Source organism: Bubalus bubalis, chromosome X, assembly GCF_019923935.1.
Source record: "Bubalus bubalis isolate 160015118507 breed Murrah chromosome X, NDDB_SH_1, whole genome shotgun sequence".
Lineage (NCBI taxonomy): Eukaryota > Metazoa > Chordata > Mammalia > Artiodactyla > Bovidae > Bubalus > Bubalus bubalis.
Genome location: NC_059181.1, coordinates 22,713,001 through 22,737,350, shown reverse-complemented (window position 1 = coordinate 22,737,350; position 24,350 = coordinate 22,713,001). Strand labels below are relative to the sequence as shown.

Here is a 24,350-nt window from a genome sequence, read left to right as displayed (position 1 = left end):
GTTTGTTTACACTGAAGCAAGGTTCCACAGGGCACAGTGGAAAGGGTTGGGAGGGAATTCGTGGATGAGGATGTGTCATAGGGGAGGAAGCTCAGAGGTATGTGAGGGTGAGAGTTGAGGAGAGGACAGATAGTTGGCCTGGTGGGGGGGGGGGTTGTGTGAAAAGAAGAAAATTACTTAGCTTCATAAGACGTCTGATAGACTGAATTATTCTGCCTAAGAGATCTAATTATAATTCCACTATTTTGGCTTCATTTCTCTGATATGCAAAAATGCAGTTTAATTTCCTTTAAAATTGTATATTTATGTTTTAAATATATAAGGAATATAAGCTCACTGTTTTAAAACAAGGTTAATGAGGTAAGTAAGTATACTCAAAATTTCCTGAAATCCCACTACCCCAGGGACATAATTTTGGTATATATTCCTCCAGACTTTTTCTCATCTAAACATATATATATGTGTGTGTGTATTTAATATTTGAAAATATACTGAGCATACTGTAGTTACCTGCCTTTTTTTCACATAACAATGCATAGTAAATGTTATTTGTCAGAATTAGGTATATTGCTGCCATCATTTTTAGTTACTACAGTAATCCATTATAGGACTGTACCATACTTGTTTCTGTTGTTGGGCTTTTGAATACTTTCCAGTTTTTTAAATCATAAATGAGGCTAGAAAGAAAAACCTTTGTGTGTACAAGTTGGCATATCTATCTGATTATTTTCTTTGGGTAAGTTTCAAGGTCAGTTTAAGTTTGGGTAAGTTTCAGGGTCAACAGTATACTTTTTGGTTTAATTTCTTTTTTGTCTCTCTCATGATTTAGCATTTGGCTAAGAAATTCTTTTTGGTTGATGATTTGGGGACATGTTTAAATATATTTGGTAAACAGTGTAAAGTCACTGTGATAGGCATATATTTGTAAGTTAATAATTTACTGTTGTTGAATAGATATTTAATAGATTTTTTTCACCAGGTAGGGAAGCCAAAAATATTAACCTGCAAATCTTTAAGTTGTCTTCTTCCAAAGGGTTTGTATATGTGAGACTTAACACAGTAGAATTGAGATAATTTTAAAAATTGTTTAAGTTCTAAGTTAATAATATCTTTAGAATGCATGGAAATGATTAACACAGTTTTCTTTGATTACTTTTTTTCCAGGTGATCCATGGCAGGGGACATGGAAGGATTCTGTTCCTCCATCCATGACACCAGTGTCTCTGCTGGGTTCAGAGCACTGTATGAGGAGGGATTGCTTCTTGATGTCACTCTGGTTATTGAAGACCATCAGTTCCAGGCCCATAAAGCACTCTTGGCTACCCAGAGTGATTACTTCAGAATTATGTTTACTGCAGACATGAGGGAGCGGGATCAGAACAAAATTCACTTAAAAGGTCTAACTGCTACAGGCTTCAGCCACGTCCTTCAGTTTATGTACTATGGAACTATAGAACTGAGTATGAGTACAGTTCACGAGATTCTTCAGGCTGCCATGTATGTTCAACTTATAGAGGTGGTGAAGTTCTGCTGCTCTTTCCTGTTAGCGAAAATCTGCTTAGAAAATTGTGCAGAAATTATGAGACTCTTAGATGATTTCGGTGTAAACATCGAAGGAGTCAGGGAGAAGTTGGATACTTTTCTGCTAGACAACTTTGTACCACTCATGTCCAGGCCTGACTTCCTGTCTTACCTGAGCTTTGAGAAGCTCATGTCTTACTTGGATAATGATCATCTGAGCAGATTCCCAGAGATAGAGCTGTACGAGGCTGTGCAGTCTTGGCTGCGGCATGATAGAAGACGCTGGAGACATACCGATACCATCATTCAGAACATCAGATTTTGTCTGATGACCCCATCCAGTGTTTTTGAAAAGGTTGGTGCATTTGAAAGAAATCGACAAGACTCATCATTTAGTTAATAAGGCAGTATGTCTTTAGAGATAAGATTCCCAGGCTTGGTTTGAGCCAAAAAGGGAATGAATCGTTTTTAAGAATAGTTACACATAAGAAGTCTAATTTGTTGTAGCTTGTGTATTTAGGTTTTTTAAAAACACATTTTGTGGTTAAAGGATGGACCAGGTAGGTGGTAAAGTAGTTTCACTTAGAAGGTACTTTTAAAGTTGAAGTATAATTATTTAATCTAAAAGATTGTAAGTTTGCTTTAGCTTCTCATTCTTTTCACAGAGTAATTAAATCTGAACTGGGTCAGTCTAGCTCTCTTTTTAAAAATTAATTTAAGTGATACATACTGAAATTAGAGTCGAGAGGAGTTTTATAGTTGTGAATGTTAAACATTAACACAACCTCTTATTCCTCTAAAATGTAGTAAGGAGGAACATAAAATAGATGTTGAAAAGCAGTAGGCCTTAGTGGTGATTTTCTTCCCTTCTCTTACCTAGTTCTGCATCCCCCTCTTTGTCCATTCCCCACCTCACCCCGCTGCCCCGCACTGTGAATACTAACTACATTTAACCATGAAAACATATATTTGTCCAAAACCGTTGTTTCTGGCATTTCAAAGCAAATAAGACTATAAATCTTCTATCTACATTGATCAAACATTCCTGTGTACCTTTTCCCATGTAATAGTTCTGCTATCTTAAAATTGTCTTTCTCCAAAACAGCCTTGGCCTTTTTGCATGTAAGCATTTTTCATTTTTTACCAGTCTCAGTTGTGATCCTTTCTTGCCCAAAGGAGAGAAAGCATTTTCGGTAATTGCTTAACTTAATTGGTTTCTAATCACATGGTTACCTCTGAGGCTCTGTTTACCTCTTGCATCTTTTCTTCTTTCTAGAAAGCATACTTAAATCTTTGGTTGACACCCTTCATGTTAGGTAGTTCCTCAGTTTTAGTTACCAGACCTGGTGATAAAAATACAATATTTGCAAAGAAGGGTTGTTTATACCATTTGAAAAATAAGCAAATTTGTGCCTTCAGATAACACTCAGCAGCCTGGGATGTGTTTTTTTTTTCCCCTCTGAAATGGTGTGAAATATCATTAAATTATACTTTCAATAGATAACTCAATTTTGTGGGATTTTATCTTTATTCTCAGAATGTACTGATACGGCAGACATAATTGAAACTAAAGAATACACTTCTTAATTACTTTTTGTTCAGTGATAATCAGCCCCATGTCAGCAGTGCAAATCATTTTTCTCTGCTGTTTTGACTTTTTTCTTATTGTTTTTATTGCCTTCTTTTCCTGGGGAATCCTGTTTTGTCTTTACATGTTAGATGCAGATGCTTTCCCACTACTAAAGCAAACAACCTTGCCCTCCCCAACTTCAGTTTAGATGGAGGTGCTCATGAAATAGAAAATAAAATAAAATTTTCCCTCTTGAAAGACATTATGATGGATAATTGATAGCAGTAAGTGATTTTTTAGTGCTGAGTTGCAAGAGAGAGGTAATTCTACACAACCATAATACCATTATTGAAATTAACAGTCTTTCCTTAATATCGTGTAATATCCCAGTTTATTTTCTGATATTCTCAGTTATCTCCAAGATGTCTTTTTTAAGCTGTTTTTTGAAGATTTAATCAAGGTTCATATAGCACATTAGTTATGATGTCTCTCTTTTAATCTGGAATGGTCCCTTTTTTTTCTTGTTTATGATGAGGATACTCAAACATACAAAAAGTTGAAAGAATAGTATAATGAATAGCTATGTAACTATCACCTAGATTCAAGAACTGTTAACATTTTACCATATTTTCTCTATATAGATTTTCCTTTGCTGAATCTTGGAGAATAAGTTGAAAATACAACATCTTGTCTCTTAATACTAACATAACTCTTCTAAGAATAAAGATGTTTTCCTACTCAAGTTCAATACATTCCACCCAGGAAAATTAACAGTAAGACCCTAGTATCAACTAATAGCTAGTTAATATTCAAAGTTGTCCCACAAATGCCCTAGAATCCAGTCATGGTTTATGCATTGCTTTTAGTTATCATGTCTTTTTAATCTTTCTTAATCTAAAACAGTCCACCACTTTTTTTTTTTTTTTTGAGAAAAATCAAATTAGCTATTATCTTAGTGTGTCCCCACATTCTGGATTTATCAGGTTTCCTTGTGTTGTTGTTAACTTAGTTGCTCTCTTCCTTATATTTCCTATTAACACATCTAACGTCTAGCATCCTGTATTTTCAGGAACAGTTACAGGAAAATATTGTTGTAATGCCAGAGAAAGTCTTGGAAAACCGCTTAGCAGCTCTGATCAAACTTAGAATTTACCATTCTTTTTTGTATTAGGAGGCTAAGTAGCCCCAAATCATCAAGGACTTCATTCACACTATTCTGTGTTAGGTTTCTTTTACATTCATAAAGTTCCCCTCCCTTTAAAAAATTTGGAACTCTTCCATTCAATTTATAGAAACTGAAACTAGCTAAAGTGTTAAAATTAAAAGATTATTCTTTCTTACTTAAAAAAAGTTGTATATTTATAACTCGAGAACTGCTCTGTTCAGTACAGTCACCGCTTGTGGCTTTTGAATACTTGAAAAGTGACACATCTGATTTGAGATTTCAAAGATTAAAAGATGACAAAAAGGATATAAATTACCTCATTACTAACTTTTATATTGATTTATATGTTGAAATGATATTTTGGATATATTGGATTAAACAAAATACATCATTACGGTCAATTTTACCTTTTTACTTCTTAAAATATGGCTGATAGAAAGTATAAAAATTATATCTCTGGCTCACATTTGTGGCTCAGATCATCTTTCTGTTGCACCAAGCTGCTCTAGAAGTTCAAGGAGTTAAGTTGTGCTTTAGAAACTCTAAAGGTGCATACATTAAACAGCCTTTTTCACATATTTAACCCCTCTCCTGGAGTTCTAGCCTTTAGAAATGTTCTGTTAGGTTTAGTGTTCAATTAACAGATACTTTATGGAGTGGCTGATGCAGATAACTTGAGAATAGCATTTCTTTGTCTGAATCCTTCCCCTGGTCCCAGGACAATTCAAAAGTGATTGAACAGAACTTGGTGAAGGAATCTTGAGAGATTTTAATTCTTCCTTGGGTAGTTAACGCTCGATCAGATCTGAGCAGTGGCTTTGTAAGGGGTCATTCTGCCTCTCCCCAAGGAAGAGCCCCCACTGATTCCAGGGACCTGGATCATGCCCTCTAGATCTGCCAGAGTCTTTAGGTTTATTCTTTTCCCCTAGTCCTCTACTAGAATTTTCCCCCAGCTGAAAACAGACTGTCTTAAACTTCTGTACTGTATACTCTGGGATAGGATCTTCACCCAAGAGACCAAGACTCCCAGATTTCCACACCAAGTTCCTTCGAGGCAGTGATTCTCCTAATCTGAACACCTTACACATACATGCCAGGCCATGCTCTACACATAGGCAAAGTCAATAGGTTCTCTCTGTTTTGTAGCTAGGGAAACAGGCTCAGAATGGTCTGGGAGTCTTATCCCAGAGTAGGTGGCACTGTCCAGACTGGAACCCAGGTCTGCTTGCTTCTCAGTTCGAGCTACTGGAGTAGGGAGAGGAAAGGATTCTGTGGTGCAGGAAGCATGTAGTTAACCCTGTGGCCCTGCCTGGGTGGCTTAAAAGTTGGTACAGAGATGTGAAAATCCTAACATGTTTGCATGAATGAAACATAGCCTAAAAATTTTAATGGCACTGAAAAAGGTATAAGATATGGAAATAAGATATGAAAGCACAATTCTGGAGTTTTTACTGTATAATCAAGGAAAGCTGAAAATAAATTTAAGGATCTTGTCCTTCTGATATAGTTGTTAAGGAGTTCTTATGATTCGTTTTATCTATAGTGGATTCCGAGTTTTAATACTAGACATCAATTTCAGTTGTTACATAACGTAAGTGTCTGTGGCATATATTTTTGCCAACTCTAATGGTCTTTGCATCTGTTGACAGAGATTAGGCCTGACATTTGTCATTCTGAATTTCACTGATGTGAAGATTTAAATAGTTTTAAACTTTGTTCTCTTTGGTCTTTTAGTTTTTAAGAAACAATTATTGGTTTATCAAAAACATTTTATGAAGTGAACATATATTTGGCAAAAAGCACATGTACTTTTTTGTACAGAAGAGATCTTTTTAGCAAATTTGTTACGTTAGTCATTAAAATATTCATATATTGATTTATCTTCCATATCATAAATATGCATAAAGTAAGATTTAGCATACCATTGATGTCCCTAGAAATTGTATTAATCATAATCATAAAATCTTAAAATTTTTCAGAAGAAAATATTTTTGAAGGAATTAGGTTATATAGATGAATTCTGCTTTATTTCAAATATTTCGTTTTATAAATTAGTTTATGATATTCAGATACCTAATGTGCTTTTTCCCTCTGATCTGTTAAATGTAATTCACCATATCCCCCCAAATTGAGTTTATATAAACTTTTGAAGAGCAAAACTAATGTTTTAATGAGAAAAGATGTTAATTCTTCACTGAGACTATATTTGGATTTAACAAATCATATCTACATTTGATAAAATTTGTTGTTATAAGGATATTTACAGCCTTGAGATAATTTTGATAGTCCATTAAAAGATAAATTCATTACTAGTGAATATTAATCCTAGGATCAGAGTGAAATTTTATGCTTAGAAAGGCTGCTGCTGCTAAGTCACTTCAGTCGTGTCCGACTCTGGGCAACTCCATAGACGGCAGCCCACCAGGCTCCGCTATCCCTGGGATTCTCCAGGTAAGGACACTGGAGTGGGTTGCCATTTCCTTCTCCAATGCATGAAAGTGAAGTCGTTCAGTCGTGTCCGACACTTCGTGACACGGACTGAACTGGTAGGACTGCAGCCTACCAGGCTCCTCCGCCCATGGGATTTTCCAGGCAAGAGTACTGGAGTGGGGTGCCATTGCCTTCTCTGGCTTAGAAAGGCTAACACTTTTTTAAAAATGTCTTTTACTTAAGGAGCAGAATGTGTGACTTTAAAAGCTACACTGTAAAATGGGGATAAGGTAGGTGTCCTGGACTCACCTTGAAACTGATAGAAAGAATTAAAGTATTACAAGTTTACCTTACTAAGACCCTTATAATACCTTCCTAAGAACATGGTAGCTTTCAGAACTGGTCTTCACAAAGCACTGATAATCTTCCAAATATTTCCCTATCAGTGTAGTTGGCTTATATAGCATTAACAATGGACTGTGACACATAAGGAAACTTATTAATGTGTCATGCTTGGGTGGTGTGATATTCTGGTTAATTGAGGCACAACACACTTGATAGATGATACAGATTAATTCTACTTTATTCCATTTGCTTTTAGCAAGGACACATCTATAAAAAGTGTAGGTGGTATGCACCCTTCAGAATTCTTTCATTTAGGCACTGTAACATGTTTTGACTAATCTCGCACTTGAGCAATCCAAAATTTCTGTCCAGAAACCAAACCAATAACTCTAGTGTTACCACAGTTTGCCCAAAAATTCAAAAAAAGTAATTACTTCTAATGAGTTAAGCTACAATCAGACAAATCTAGAGGAAAAATAAATTTCCTTCTAACCCTCACAGTTTTAAAAGAAACAAGCAGTGCTGTATTTGACAGTAAAAATATTTTAAAAAGATAATAACCTGGATTTCAAATGTGAACTTTGATTAGAATTTCTAATAAGCTTGAGTTGTTTTTGAAAAAGTTTAAAATCCCCTTCATATATTAACAGGACTTATATAGCTATAAACTTGAAATTACTTAAGTCAACTATCAGCTCACTTGCCCCTTGGAGTGAAAGCATGAGATTAGCAGGTTTTTGTTTGAAACGAGGTCAATGGGTTAAGCATACTTTCTCATTAATTTAAAATCTTTTTCTACATGTTTCCTTTTTGCCGACCTCTCCCTTCCAGCCCCTTGGACTTGGATGATTGTAATTAATACGCATACAGTTCTTTAAAAATTACCCAGGGTATTTTTCTCAAGTCTTCTGCCCTTTGTGTATAGATAGGAATGTTCTTATTTTCCACCTTTGATTTGCATTCACTCCAGGTTCAGGTTCCTGGAGAGTGCTGGTAGTCTAGGTATTGACTGGTGTTCATCCCCTGAAAGAGACTATCTTAAGCTGACAGGAACTTACTAAAATTGGAGTTAAAAAAATTCAACCTTATGTGCTAATTTTCCTTTTAAATAAAAGGGAGATGAAAACAAAAGCACAGAATTGGAAATTAACTGTAGTAAAAGGAAAGGAAGACATGGAATGGGGATAGCATGTTTACCTGTAAAAGGAGAAAAAAATTTTTAATGAATCGGGAAAAATTAAGAGAAGGGGAAAAAAAAACCTGATAAACAGAAATCGAAAAGGATCAGAGAAGTCAGAAAGTGACTGGAGAAAAAGTTAGGAGCAGGAAAGGAAACACAGGGACATATTACGATTTTAGGCTTTAAAGTTTTAATTCTCAAATGTAATATTTGCCCAGAAAATGTTCTGTGTCATAGATAAGCCTTGCTCATTCAGAAGTTAGTTTTAAACTTTTGACTTTTTTCTACTCTTCCATATTTATAAATAAGATATTTACATAGTTGAGAGTATTTCCATAAATAGGAAAAAAGTGTGTAAAAAAATGTTGTGAATTCTAGAACTTAGTTGTGTTCTCTAAATAGTAGTATAAGCAAATGATAAGATGTTCTTAAGTCTTTCAAAATTTTCTACCTTTAGGCTTGTGTACTCTAATTTCTAGTGGTGCTCTATTACTATTGCATCAAAATTGGAAGGAAATTAAGCTTTCTAAGCACATTTATTTATTTGGCCGCACAGCGGGGCTTGTGGGATCTTAGTTCCCTGAATAGGGATTGATCCTCGGCCCTTGGCAGCAAAAGCTCCAAGTCCTCACAACTGGACCACCAGGGAGTTCCGTAAGCACATTTATTTATAATTAATTTTTTGGAGTATAGTTGATTTACAGTGTTGTATTAGTTTCTGCTGTACAGCAAAATGAAGCAGTTATACATATTCATGTATCCACTCCTTTTTATATTCTTTTCCCATATAGGTCATTATAGAGTATTGAGTAGAGTTCCTGTGCTATAGTATGTATATGTCAATCCCAATGTCCCAGTTTATTGCCCATCTACCCTCTTGGTAACCATAATTTGTTTTATACATCTGAAACACATTTATTTTTGAGTTAAACATTTTTCACTGTATAGAAAAGTTGAGCAGATAAGAGGGCTCACCAGATTGTGCTGAAACTCTTATTAGAATATTGTCCTCAGGGAGTCCTCTCCCTTGCTCCCATTTGCCCTGGTCGCTTGCCTTCTGAAGCTCTGTCAATATTTTAGACTTGCCTGCTTGGAGAAGACAGGATGGGTAAATCCTTTTTAAAGTTTGCCTTTACCGTTTGGCATTTGACTGCAATTACAGTATTACTAAGAGGATTTGTGCTTAGCAGGAACTGATATTTTTAAAATAGCCTTATCCCTGGTCATTATTCAGTTTTTCAGGACAAAGGGATTAATTAAAGGCCTTTTGCAGCTAGCTTTTTTGTGATGATTTTGTTTCACATAAATCAGGATCAACTTCATTTCTGAGCATGATTTTATAAATAGACTTCTGATACCAGGATAGATGCTTTTGCAGTATAACATATAAAGATTTCCACATTTTACTGAATATAAAAATCAGTATCAAATGGAGCTGTGGTTCCCAAAGACATAATTTGTTTTCCCACTAAAGTTCCATGACAGTCACTGCTTTATTTCCGGGTATTTGAGAATATTGGATCATGTAGAAAGGATGATAAAACTGACAGCCAGGACTCAATCTTCCTTCCACATGACACCTTATACTCATCATTCCAAATATTAGGTTAGTAGTTGTGAATGTGGGAAGGGCTGGAGACATGTCTATTCATGCAGCATATTCCTTTTTATAATGTGAAAATACCTAAACTGGAGGCTTATCCATGGTCACACGGTGGCCTGTGCACAGTATCAAGTCTTAGACCTGGGATCTTGAGTTCAGAGATTATTCTAACCCTCAGTCCCCACCCCGTCTACCTCCCCACAACTGGATAAACTAATAAAAGACATTTTGTTTTGGTTTAGTATAAGTGTATTGGGCATTTAAAAAATCCTTTCAGAAGGTGAAACAGCTGATAATACCTTAAATCAGTTGGCTGAAAACGTAAAATAATTTTTTAGACTGTACCCCTTTTTAGTAGATATTTTTAAATTGTAGATTTTTAATAAAAAAAAGTAGTAAGCTCTATGGAAATGCCTGTTTTAATTGTATTGCCTGTTTCATTTTAATTCTTTCAAAATTAAGAATAGTATAAACAAATTACCTTTAAAAGTTAAAAATTTAATAAGTGGATTATACAACATTTTGACAGTGAGGGGAGAATCATGGAATTTTTACCCAGTGTTAATGGCTAGCTAATAATTCTTTGACTTAATAAATATATTTCTAGGAACCACATTTAAAATTATTAATTTCTCACATTTTCTCTATGTGCATGCACACAATTACATTAAACTAAAAGATTATTAGAGGAGGAAATGGCCAATTTAAAACTTTTAGATCACTGTTTTTAAGAGGTACTCCAAAAATCACTGTAGATGGTGATTGCAGCCATGAAATTAAAAGACGCTTACTCCTTGGAAGGAAAGTTATGACCCACCTAGATAGCATATTAAAAAGCAGAGACATTACTTTGCCAACAAAGGTCCATCTGGTCAAGGCTATGGTTTTTCTAGTAGTTATGTATGGATGTGAGAGTTGGACTGTGAAGAAAGCTGAGAGCCGAAGAATTGATGCTTTTGAACTGTGGTGTTGGAGAAGACTCTTGAGAGGCCCTTGGACTGCAAGGAGATCTAACCAGTCCATCCTAAAGGAGATCAGTCCTGGATGTTCATTGGAAGGACTGATGCTGAGGTGAAACTCCAGTACTTTGGCCACCTCATGCGAAGAGTTGACTCACTGCAAAAGACCCTGATGCTGGGAGGGATTGGGGGCAGGAGGAGAAGGGGACGACAGAGGATGAGATGGCTGGATGGCATCACTGACTCGGTGGACATGAGTTTGAGTGAACTCCAGGAGTTGGTGATGGACAGGGAGGCCTGGCGTGCTGCGATTCATGGGGTCGCAAAGAGTCAGACACAACTGAGCGACTGAACTGAATTGAAAATACTTTCACTTCAAAATGCTTTTCATAATACAATTTTTAAAGTATCAAAGCATGAAAAGTGATAATATATTCTTTCCAAGTTTCAAAATAAGACAGCTTTTTAAATCCTAGAAAGGATAAGGAAAGTAGTTCAGAACATGAAAGAAGTGTCGTCCTTCCCATATTATTTCTTTTGAGAGCATCTGATATACAGATAGGTAAGCCGTTATATGAAGAGCCAATGATGAGAGAAATGCTTTCTCTGTTAAAAGGTGAGCCACACATTTCTTTTTGGATAGTCCCCTTCATTAATGCGTTTTAAGTGATTGCATTCACGGAGAAGGTTTTAAGGTTTCGGCCCTACGCTTTCTGTTCTAAAGCAGAGTGTCTGTAATTACTTTGTCTAGGATTTTCAGAGAGGCATTAATTTCCTGTTTCTGCCATGAAAGGAGAAGCTAGTTATGCTTATGAATTTTGTGTGGTTTTAGAGTAAAATTGAAGCAGTACGTAGCCCGGAGAAAAGGGCAAGGTAGATCTAGAACTTCTATCCTTGGCAGAGAGAAGTATGAGCTAAACTTCTTTGGTTAGAAGATCTCTTATGGTATAATAGCTATCTCAAAAGGCACAACTTCCATTATGGTGGACTTAGAGGTAGAACAAACTGGGTAAAGGTGTAACTTTGGGACTTCAACATAGTGCTGAAGTGACGCTTGTGAACCCATTGGAACACAGATATCAAAGGAGCAATGTAGAATGAAGAGGGAGAGGACAGAGGGGCCAGAAGATTGGGTATAAACAAAGAAAGACTAGGAAATAGACTGTAGGAAGCCATTAAGCTGGTCCTGTTCGATGTGATCTGCAAGAACCTGGGATTGGAAGGTGGAATGCCATTACAGGCTATGGTGCCTAGTCCTTGTGAGACACTGGATAGGTGGTCATACCTGAAGTTCCTTCAGTGGCAGTATGCTTAGAGGTGTACTGCTCTTGACTTTGGGAACATGGACCTGTACCCTTTTTACTAGAGCCTTTGTGAAAAGCCAAGTCCCTCACGAGCTCATTAGTAACTATATGTTGTACACATATTAAGTGCATTTCCCCCCTGCGTAGAATACTGACTGTGAGTCCATTTTTATTTTTTGAGAATATTATGTATACAGCTCTGCAGGTTTTGTCATTTGACATTTTAAATGTCTGTGTTACTGCATATGGATTAATCTCATTCTTTTCGATTGCATATGTTATATAAGAGTTTGTTCAACCAGTTTCATATTGATATGTGAGTTATGCTCAGTTTTTGTGCTCTTACAAATAATAAGGCAGTGAACATCCATTAAGTTGTCAGTCCTGATTACAAAGCTTTTCCTTATATTGGCCTAAAGTCTTTCTTTTAGCTTCTACTTACTGGTCTTGAAAACAGGTGCCATCTTTCTCCTGCGTCTTCTGTTGAATTGAAACATCCGTAGTCTGACCACTCTTCCTATGATTTGGATCCGTTTGCTGTCTTCTGGACATGATCCACTTTGTCATCTAAAGTACAGTGGTGGAATTGAGCACTGTCTTAGTTGTGGTTACACCTGAACAGAGAGGGTGGGGTTGTCTGTTCTTTTAACTTGGTCCACAATTTTATTAGTTCTGAAGACTGTCATACCACATTTTTGGTTCATAGTGAGGGTAGTCAGTTAAAAGCTTTACATTTGAAGTTTGTGGATCCCTGGAGCATTTGATAAAAGCTGTGGACTTCCCACCTCCCACCCCAAATGAATTAACACAGTCATTGTTGGAACTTGGAACTTCACGTATTTCATGGGTCCCTAGTGTTTCTGTTTTGTTTATGATTAGGCTTTGTTGATTACTTTGCCAAAGTCATAAGTTCTCTCATTCTCTATCAGTGTTGTTACAGCATCAAAAATTAAACCAGAAATGGTCAGTCTTGGCATTACTTGGTGAGTCTGTGTTGCCTCCTGGTTTGTAGTGCTTTCTTACATGCAAGTGCTAACAGTTTTTCACAGTTCAGGATCAGTCTCTAGCTAACTGGTTTGTAGTTCAGAAATCTGTCTGGTTTCTAGTCCTCTCCCATTTTTCATGATTCCACACAGATTACAGAAAGCAATTAAGCAGCCTTATCTGTGAAGCCTAGGATCTCAGGACGTGATTTGCGAGATCAAATGACTTGAACTTGGTGAGAATATCTAGCTGGTTTTTCTTTTTTTCTCAGCCATCTTGGATTTAAGTTTCTTCTTAGTCATTATGTTTGATCTTCAGATTGGAAAGAATATAATATTCTTAGCCGAGAATGGAAATAAGATAGGAGGCTGTTTCTCTTTATCTTTGTAAATATTACATTAACCATGTCACCCAGGGGGGAATTCACTTTTTCCTCTACTTTTTTTTTTAACTTTAGCCTCTAAAATGCCATTTATTCACTATCTGGCACTTTGTAAAGTCACAATTCATCCTTAGGCTTTAGCTTTGTTCACAATATTCTTACAGCTCCGTTTCATTCTTCATAATACTTGGTTTATATGCCTGTCTTTTTTTTTTTTTTTTTTTTTTTTTTTTACCATCTGTTGTAAATGGTTTTTTAACATCTGAATTCCAGAAAGCTCTCTGTGCAGCACATCAGATTTTTTAGATGCTTTCCCCTTTTCTTCCCCTCATCAGTGTGTTTTGCAGTTATGCAGTCAGCATTATACTTTGAGAGCCTCCAAGCTTTTTCAAGCTTCTTTACAGTTCCTGATCTTGGAATTGATCCTAATTTTCCTTTGAAAATCTTGAAATCTGACTATCCAATATGGGCAGCATTCCCCTTCCTTTTCTTTCTTGATCTCCAGACAATATGGCTGCTTCCTTTAAAGCTTCCTCCTACTTGCATGTCACCAGTCATGCTTTCCTGGTGAAGATTAGGTACAAAGTACCAGTTTTTCTAATTTCTCCTCCAGTTTCTGGAAGACTGAATTTGTACACAAACCAAAAGCACATCATCAGATGCACTAATGTAAACTGAGTGATACTCAAACAGATGTCCCCTTGTCAGTAATAATAGCTAATAGCAGCTGTAATGTTTTCTACACAGCCACATGACAGGCACCATACTAAGTACTTTCCACATAGGATCATCTTGCCCATCTCCTACCTTAGGGTTATGAGGTTTAGGTAATACTGTTGTCCCAATAATACAGATGAGAAAATAGGCTTAAGAATGTTTAGTCACTTGCCCAAAATCACACAGCTTGTGAGTGGGAAAGTCAGATATTTCCTAAATCAAATTCTTAATCACTGTACTGGGCTGTTTGATGCAGTTCTGAATTACTATGCTGATTCTATTACTTTAAAACCTATTTAACTGTCAGTCTACTGGCTGTGCACAGTAGGCACTTAAATATTTAATTTGAGGTTTATGTTTCTTGTTGATTTCCAGGATATTGCCTTTTAGCTCTTAGAAATCAATAAGAAAAAGATGAGAAAAATGGGTGAGGCACACTATTAGTTTATAGAAGAAACAAATGGAAAATGAAGATTGGAAAAGATGTCTTTTTTTAACTAATCAGACATTTATGATGGTTTTAGGAACCCCACTGTTTGAATGACAAGACTCTGTAAATGTGACACATGAAAAAGAATGCAAAAATCTGGAATACCAGAAATAATCACTATTAACACAAGCAAACATACACAAAATTTTATTTAATTGGGATACCAGAGTACTGTTGCCTTTTAGAAAATATATTGTGATCGTCCCATGGTAACAAATAGTCTGTTTTAACTGTTTGTATCTGAAGTAAAAGTAGTAGAGGATAAGACCTCAGAGCTTAATCACTTTTCTCTTTACTGAAATTGTTTACTGTTATTATTTACTCTTTTCTCTTAGAGGAATTATTAGACTAATTCATTGAAACATGTTAAGTGTTTTTTTGTAGTTGTTAATAAGCATGTCATTTAAAGAGTTTTCTAAAGAGTGATGGAAGCAGTGTTATAACATACTAGAAATTGAGCCTTAGAATAAGACTGTCCTGGTTGAAGGTTCAGCTCGCAGCTCTACTAGTTTTAGTCATGTAAATAATTTGGGCAAGTCACTTAACATTCTAAGCCTCAGTTCTCTCACTAGGAGACTAGTTATCACTCTCTCAGAGGAGGAATAATTTAACATGAGATGCACACATAAAGCACCCGTTGCAGCAGTAATGTCAGTTTTCTCTGTTTTACAAAGACATGGAGTTCTCAATCTTTTTTCTGCCATTTACCCCTTGGCTAGTCTGGCAAGACCCATGGAAGGACCCCCCCCCACCCACCCAGAATAGTGATTTTAAGTACATAAAATGCTTAGGATTACAAAGGAAACCAACTATACTGAAATACAGTTATCAAAATACTTCAAGTAAACATCTGTAGTGCTTTCTGTTTCAGATACGTTTTTTTGGACTACAGTGGGAAGTGAATGAGAAAGATAGAAGGGAAGAGAAAGGAGAGATGCAAAGAAGGAAAGCAAGTTCATAAATACATATGCCTGGTTTTGACTCCCTCCCAAGCTGTCATCCCAGATTTCCAACAGGCTCCTAGACATTTCCACCTCAGCATCCTTGTTTCCCTTATCAGTACCACTCTCCCTATCACCTAGTTCTAAATCCTCAAATCACATTTGAGTCCTCATTTCTTCATCTTATCGCTACTTCAAATCAGCCACACACTTCTGTCAATTTTATCTCCACAGTGTCTAATTCTACCATCCAAATGGTAACCATCCAAATCCTAACCCTCTTACCTCATCCTTGTCATTATGATACAGACTCTTTCTGCTTGGTTTCCAACTTCCTACCTCTTTCACAAAATATCCCCTGAATGTTTTGGACCAGTTTGATATTTTCTTTATCTAAAGTTCTATAGCACTCAGATGTGCTATACAGCTTCATACTTAGCTGTCAATTGCCTCATTTACTTAAAATTGGTAGATGTATATATTTTTTATTTCCCCAAATATATTCTAAGTTCTTTGAGTGAATGGACCACATCTTCTGCTTTTTAAAAAAATCTCCCCACAGTAGTTAGCATAATACTTAAAAGTTTCATAAGATCTTAGCAATCATAATCAGGTAGTTCCAACTCTAAAAACAAAGGAAAAAGTTTGACCTTTTGTTGTCAACTGAACTATTACTGTAGAAGTTGATGATACTAAACCAAGATTTTATGTCTAAAACCAACTGAGAATTTTTTTGTGTCTTTAAATTTTTACCAACTCAACTAACTTAATTCCTGAGATTATTCAGTCATGATTGTTCTTACAGTGTTCCTTATGGTTAACAAAACCATGGCCAAGGTTTCCTCTGCTGTGAAACCTCTGCTTGTCCTTCTATAGCCACCACTTGTAGCCCAGGGCCTGACATAGGTGACTAATAACATTTTGTTAGAGGAATTTAGCTTGTGCCTAGAGAATAACTTGTTTACTTGAAAAAGATTGGGAATGTGCATTAATTACTACAAATACAAATTATAAAAACAAATACAAGAGATTTGTTAAAAATAGAAAGTATATGATCTTAACAGGAAATCAGTTTTAGGAAAGTAGCTTAAAATGGTAAGCTATTCTTAGTGGGCTTTGATATTTTGCCATTGATGTTCTTTTTTCTTTTCTTTTTTTTTTTTGTTAAATTCTTTTACTTGTATTCTTAGGTTAAGACATCAGAATTTTACAGATACTCTCGACAGCTGCGCTATGAAGTTGACCAAGCATTGAATTACTTTCAGAACATTCACCAGCAGCCTCTGTTGGATATGAAATCAAGCCGCATCCGCTCTGCCAAACCCCAAACTACAGTATTCCGAGGCATGATTGGACATAGCATGGTTAACAGTAAAATACTTCTCTTAAAGAAACCAAGAGTCTGGTGGGAACTAGAGGGCCCACAAGTACCTCTGCGTCCAGACTGCCTTGCTATCGTCAATAACTTCGTGTTCTTGTTGGGTGGGGAAGAGCTGGGTCCAGATGGCGAATTCCATGCTTCTTCCAAAGTGTTTAGATATGACCCAAGACAAAACTCTTGGCTCCGAATGGCAGACATGTCTGTGCCACGTTCAGAATTCGCAGTTGGTGTTATTGGGAAGTTTATTTATGCTGTAGCAGGCAGAACCAGAGATGAGACTTTCTATTCAACTGAGAGATACGACATCACCAATGATAAATGGGAATTTGTGGATCCTTATCCAGTTAACAAATATGGACATGAGGGGACAGTGCTCAATAACAAGTTGTTTATCACTGGTGGAATCACCTCATCTTCCACTTCCAAGCAAGTATGCGTGTTTGACCCCAGTAAAGAAGGGACCATAGAACAGCGGACCAGGAGAACACAAGTAGTTACCAACTGTTGGGAGAATAAGAGCAAAATGAATTATGCCAGATGCTTTCACAAGATGATTTCATACAATGGCAAGCTTTATGTCTTTGGTGGTGTCTGTGTGATCTTGAGAGCCTCTTTCGAGTCTCAGGGATGCCCTTCCACAGAAGTGTACAACCCAGAGACTGATCAGTGGACCATCTTGGCATCCATGCCAATTGGTAGAAGTGGCCATGGTGTGACTGTGCTGGACAGACAAATAATGGTTCTTGGAGGCCTTTGCTACAATGGTCATTACAGCGATTCTATTCTCACCTTTGATCCGGATGAAAACAAGTGGAAGGAAGATGAGTACCCACGGATGCCCTGCAAGCTGGATGGTTTACAAGTATGCAACCTGCATTTTCCAGAATATATTCTGGATGAGGTCAGACGTTGCAACTGATGACATCTTTCTCCCTTTAAAAAAGCCAAACAAAATCCATTTGTGACAAAGTAGTTAATTAAAAAACATAAGAAAAACCTCACCAGTTTTACTATCAAAGCCATTGGTCTAATATCGTAAAAATGTTTTCATTCTGTGCTAGCATCCTTTTTTTTCTTTTTAGTGGCCTCAAACTCATGCAATAAGTCAGTTGTAAGCGCTAGCTCTTGAAACTACTTCCAGAAGCAGTTTAATAGAACAATTCACTTATCTGGGAAGTTGATGTTATGCTTTAAACATTTCTTTCAAATGTCAGTGTAGGAGTCATGCATCTTCTAAGAGAAGACCTGATAAGTGTCACTGGATGTAATTTCAGTTCCTATCTCTAGCTGAAATCTTTTTGAACATTTATTTCAGTCTGTTAGACTTTTTGATTTTATTATTTAAGTTTAAAACTCTTGACCTTTTTGCATGGCTTTTTGCTGAAAACGCAAAAGTATAAATTTTCTACAAGATTAACTTTTTTATATTCAGAACACTATTTCTAAGCTGCCTTCTCTTATCTGCATTGTGTTAGTGAAAGCATATCCATACTTGCTTACATCTTATGAATATATAAGGCACATCCCCTTTTATGCGTGGTTAGGATTCTATATTTTTAAGCTAGTGCACTTGCACACACAGTTTGCCATACGTGTTGTATTTTAGATGTAACGTCTTTTCATGTATTAACATTTTTAGAAAGATAATAACTGGAGTCCTCGTTTCGTATCAGAGTAGCCTATCTTCAGTCCATACTGATTCAGTAATATTCAAACTCCTTATATTCCTGAAACGTATGGTTTTATGAAAGCTAACATTTTATGTTTTACTTTCAAAAGTAAACATTAGTGTTCCTTATCGATGTATGTCTTCTTTTTGAAAATGTTTTTCTTTGCAGTCTGTTTAATGTTACCCTGTTTTTAGTGAAAATTGGAGTGGTATGTGACAAGGCCTCGCCCTGCAGCGTGCAAGCACTTTTAAAGAGAATTTAGGTAATACCAGACTCCTAAATAAAGGCCCCTTCAAAGTAAGTGCAACTCCCATTCTTTGCATTCAATAAGGCTGCTGCATCTGTTATTGAATGGAAAGTAGCAACTTGTGGAAAATTTGAGCTCAGTTTTGACTTCGAGGTAAGGAATAGAATTATAATATTAACTGGTCATATCTTCTTGTTTATTTAGTACAAAATATTTAGCGGCGCTGGGGATGTAAGCCCTCAGCTTTTGTTTTATTTACTGAAAGCTACTAGCATGAAGGATAGTAACCTCCAAGTTCAGAGTGGATCAAGAATAACTGTTCAAAATCATTCTTAAGTGTTTGAGGATTAGCCGCACCTTTCAACTGTTTCAACTCAAAGGAAAAACATATAGTTGTCAAAATTAAGCAAGAATAACCAGGGAGTGGATCATTCAAATTGATGCCATTTTATCCTGAGTAGAGTCTATATCTGATACTAGATCTACACTGGCAAAACTTGCCAGATTTTAGATGTTGGTGCAATATTGCAATGCCTTCTATACGGCTGTTGTAAAAAGTTTCGAGTTTCACTTTTTTTTTTTCTTTCTTTCTTTTTTTTTTTTTTTTTTTTGCTGCTGCCACCACTGAACATAAAATGGAAATGCGAAATCATGGTAAAAAGGAAACGCGAAATCATGGAAATGTGAAGACTTGTTTCATTTTTGCGATTAAAATAGACAACTGAAAAAGACCTGATTTTAAAACTCCACGGCTTGAGGCATTTGAGTTTAAGAAACAGTCAGGTACAGAAGTAGTTTTGTTTTTTTTAAAGCAAAACATTGGGATTGGTTTTAGAAATCAGGTTAATATTCTTCATATATGAGACAGATTTTTTATTAAGTGGTCCTCATTGTTGTCTTTTGCTGAAAAAGACTGAGACAGGGTACCCCTATCAGGCTTTTACACTCCCGTGGTGGTTCTCTTTAATTGCTTAGATATGACTCCTGTCATAGAGAAGGCAATGGCACCCCACCCCAGTACTCTTGCCTGGAAAATTCCATGGATGGAGGAGCCTGGTGGGCTACAGTCCATAGGGTCGCAAAGAGTCAGACACGAGTAAGCAATTTCACCTCACCTGTCATTTTAGTTTCTAAAAATTAAATTTGATATCTTGTTTCCCATGGTTATATGGGTAAAAGTCTTTTTATACATCTGAAAAATCATTTTTAATCATGGAAAACTAGCAATTAGGTGAGCCATTTGGTTCTTTTTCTAATGTATTAGTTGGTGTAGTGTTTTATATGTGTGCTATCTTGATTTAAAGAAAATAACAATAATGTCTTATTTTCCTCATTGTTGTCTTTTGCTGAAAAAGACTGAGACAGGGTACCCCTATCAGGCTTTTACACTCCCGTGGTGGTTCTCTTTAATTGCTTAGATATGACTCCTGTCATAGAGAAGGCAATGGCACCCCACCCCAGTACTCTTGCCTGGAAAATTCCATGGATGGAGGAGCCTGGTGGGCTACAGTCCATAGGGTCACAAAGAGTCAGACACGAGTAAGCAATTTCACCTCACCTGTCATTTTAGTTTCTAAAAATTAAATTTGATATCTTGTTTCCCATGGTTATATGGGTAAAAGTCTTTTTTTATACATCTGAAAAATCATTTTTAATCATGGAAAACTAGCAATTAGGTGAGCCATTTGGTTCTTTTTCTAATGTATTAGTTGGTGTAGTGTTTTATATGTGTGCTATCTTGATTTAAAGAAAGTAACAATAATGTCTTATTTTCCTCATTGTTGTCTTTTGCTGAAAAAGACTGAGACAGGGTACCCCTATCAGGCTTTTACACTTCTGTGGTGGTTCTCTTTAATTGCTTAGATATGACTCCTGTCATAGAGAAGGCAATGGCACCCCACCCCAGTACTCTTGCCTGGAAAATTCCATGGATGGAGGAGCCTGGTGGGCTACAGTCCATGGGGTCGCAAAGAGTCAGACACGAGTAAGCAATTTCACCTCACCTGTCATTTTAGTTTCTAAAAATTAAATTTGATATCTTGTTTCCCATGGTTATTGGGTAAAAGTCTTTTTATACATCTGAAAAATCATTTTTAATCATGGAAAACTAGCAATTAGGTGAGCCATTTGGTTCTTTTTCTAATGTATTAGTTGGTGTAGTGTTTTATATGTGTGCTATCTTGATTTAAAGAAAATAACAATAATGTCTTATTTTCCTCATTGTTGTCTTTTGCTGAAAAAGACTGAGACAGGGTACCCCTATCAGGCTTTTACACTCCCGTGGTGGTTCTCTTTAATTGCTTAGATATGACTTGTAGCCCTAGTTAAAACCCACTCCAGTGTTCTTGCCTGGAAAATGCCAGGGACGGGGGAGCCTGGCGGGCTGCCGTCTATGGGGTCGCACAGAGTCGGACACGACTGAAGCGACTTAGCAGCAGCAGCAGCCCTAGTTAAAGTAAGATGGAACAAACAATTGAATATTCTTGGTCTTCATTGTAAAAGCACAAGGCCAAGATGAAAGTTCATGTTTTGGAAAATTTGTGAAATCTTAACTTGAACTAATTCTGGGTTCAGCTTCACACGTGAGTCATGTCTGACCTGATGTTAGCTGTAATCAGTTTTGAGCTTTAAGAATAGTTGTTATTGCTTGGGTTCTGAATGTATGAGAAAACTCTTCTGTTTATTTGTAGTTCTGACTTAGGTTATTTTAAATCCATGATTAACATACATTCCCTTTTAAAATTATGGTTTAATTGCTGAAAGAGATTTATTTTTGTTATACTAGACTATGGAAAATTTTTTCATAGAATTTTTTTCAAGTTTATTTTTTGTGTGCTTCATTTGGAACCATTTTTGTTTATATACATTGTATGTGCTCAAAATAGTTTTTTTTTTTTAATTCAGTAAGAGATTTAAAACTACAGTGTAACACGTTGTGATCTTTGTGTATTTTCACTTTACATTTTAAATGCCAGACTTTACAAAAATAGCTGATCTTTATTAATTGCATCTTAATTAGAAACGTTTGTTCTCTTCCATGTCTTTGACCTTCTAAGTTTTTATTTTAGTCTGCTTAAAGAAAATCCTTGCACTACAACCTTTTCATAAAATTCAAGATTCTCACATTGAAGGTTTTGTATTGGAAGAAATACTACTGGTTTTTAAAAAGCAAGGCTTAATTAATAGAATTATTAGCATTTCTTGAGACAGCTTTCTGTGTCCTCATTACTCTGTGTGAGTGTTACTATAATTTGTGAAATATTGACTGAGCCCTTCACTTATCTTTTCTGAAGCAGCACCTTTGGACACCTCATTCTGGGAAGCCTGCTCGAGTTAGAGTAAAGGACACACATATTTGTGTGGGGAGAAGTGGTAAAAAATGGAGAGTTGTGTCTTAATTACATGAAACTAAGCTTTAAAATATTTTATAACAAATTATTTGAGCTGCATAATCTAAACATGTCAAACGTTCAGTGGGACTATTTTTATATATGTATATGTGGTTGTAGGTCATAACATTTCAGTTTATAATATAAATTGTTATTTCAGTTTATAAGCTATCTCTCAGAAAAGACTAGCTCTTTTGAGAATACATAATTTAAAGTTTTAGAGTGAAGTAAAACACAACATAGATAATAGTAAAATTAGATATAAATGAGGGCTATATGGCAGTAAAACTGCTAGTGCCATTTTTCCTCTTTGCCTATTACACATTTTTTATTTTATTTTTTTTGTACTCTGAACATTTTTAGGGATCATCTATCAGATTAGAGTTGGTTTGGGAATAAGTATCTTCTAAACAGAGATTTATCTTAAAAATGAAAGTCCTGAAAAATTAGTTTATCAAGAGTTTATAAAGTCAAATATTCCATAGACATAGACTGGAATAGGTAAACTCATGAAAGTCGTATCCTTTCAGTATACCAGTATAACTTCAATATTACATGAGTAACATTGAGAGAATGCCATTAGCTTTGTTCCCCCTTAATATTGGATTTTCGTTTCACATCTTTGGGAACAACTACATTAAGAACCTTATTCATCAGTATATCAGTAAGGATTAGGTGTTTGCTTTCCGAAAGAATGTTCCAGTGAGGTGATCAGAGAGGTTATTTTCTATCTAACTTGTTTATGCCCTATACCTCTTGGGCATACTTTGTCTATAGAAGAAATATTTTGACCTTTAGGTACCTTTTGGGCCAGTAGTCAAGTAATCCTAGGACTGATTTAAAAATCTTAGACTAATTTAAGGTTTGCCTTTTATACCTATTTTGAAAGCCTTTACATTTCTGTCAGGTAATTTTTCCCATGCCGTGAATATAATCTATTCAAAACATGTTTATGCTATCCATTCTGTTTTTAAATTGAAAAAAATGTTAAAAGTGTTTATGAAGAAAAGTTTAAATAAAATATTTTCAATCTTTAAAATATACTTCCATCTCTTATTATTTACTATCTTGATATAATCTATCACTTTCAAAGTCACTCATGACTTGATTAACAGTATACATTTTATATGCCTTCAACCTGCCAAGGAAGTGCCACAAAAATGTAATTTCTACTGATGCTTTCAGCCACAGATTGAAATGAGAGCATTTGAGTGAAATTATTTACATTTACATGCAATGGAAATTTCATAATGAGGCCAAGTAATTAAAGTTCCACTAGCAGAGTTTTGCAGAATGGAAATACAGAACTAATAAATAGCATTTATAAGCCCTCAAGCTTTAGTTCGGTGATTTTTTATTTTCTTTAGCATTTTTGCCTCATTGTTCTTAAGGCATTTCTGAAATTAGGGAACCCAGCAGAAATGAATCTGCTACAACACAAGCACTTGGGTATTTTTAGGCACGTGTGTGCCTCCATGGATCTTGGCCTCAAGCCACCTTTCTAGCCTCTTTTGTTATCACTTCCTGCACTCCTTTCTGTTGTGATCTTTGTATGTTAATTTCCAGCTTCAAATCACTTGCCTTCTTTCCCCTTCCCTGCTTGCAAAATCCATTTATTTTGCAAAGCCCAACTCAAATACTCTTCTCTCCTCCTGAAACCTGTGTTACTTCCATTGAATTAATTGCCTCTTCTGTACTCAACACATTTATAGCTCTTATTTCATTTTGCATACTAGTTGGGTATAATTCCTTCCACAATTAGATCATAATCTCCTTGGATGAAGGGACCTTCTTTTATTCCTTTTTGTACCCTCATACCTAGCGTGATACTTTTTGTACTTAATAGGCACTGAGCTAAATGTTTATCACAGCATGTGACTAATTCTACCTGAACTATAGAAAGATGCTGTAGACATTCAGAAGAGGGAGATAATATAGTTCCCCAAGGTTTTTGTCTCTGCTTTTTTCTCAAGTCTACTGCCTGTCCAGTTTCACCCACAGCTATGGCTTCACCTACCACTTTTATTCTAATATCTTGTAAATCTGTATTTCTCAACCGAGAAATATCTCCA

The 24,350-nt window shown here is 35.9% G+C and overlaps 1 protein-coding gene across 2 annotated transcripts in view; it reads left to right on the top strand.

Annotated features, from left to right (window-relative positions):
- The window catches only part of KLHL15 (kelch like family member 15), a 35,127-nt gene extending 11,806 nt beyond the window's left edge, over nucleotides 1-23,321 (top strand). For both annotated transcript variants that reach the window (XM_006072180.4, XM_006072181.4), the window contains exons 3-4: nucleotides 1,165-1,876; nucleotides 16,782-23,321. In XM_006072180.4, the coding sequence (XP_006072242.1) occupies nucleotides 1,172-1,876; nucleotides 16,782-17,891 (1,815 nt within the window). In that variant the 5' untranslated portion in view covers nucleotides 1,165-1,171 and the 3' untranslated portion in view covers nucleotides 17,892-23,321. The remainder of the gene's footprint in view (nucleotides 1-1,164; nucleotides 1,877-16,781) is intronic.
- Nucleotides 23,322-24,350: the final 1,029 nt, after the last annotated feature.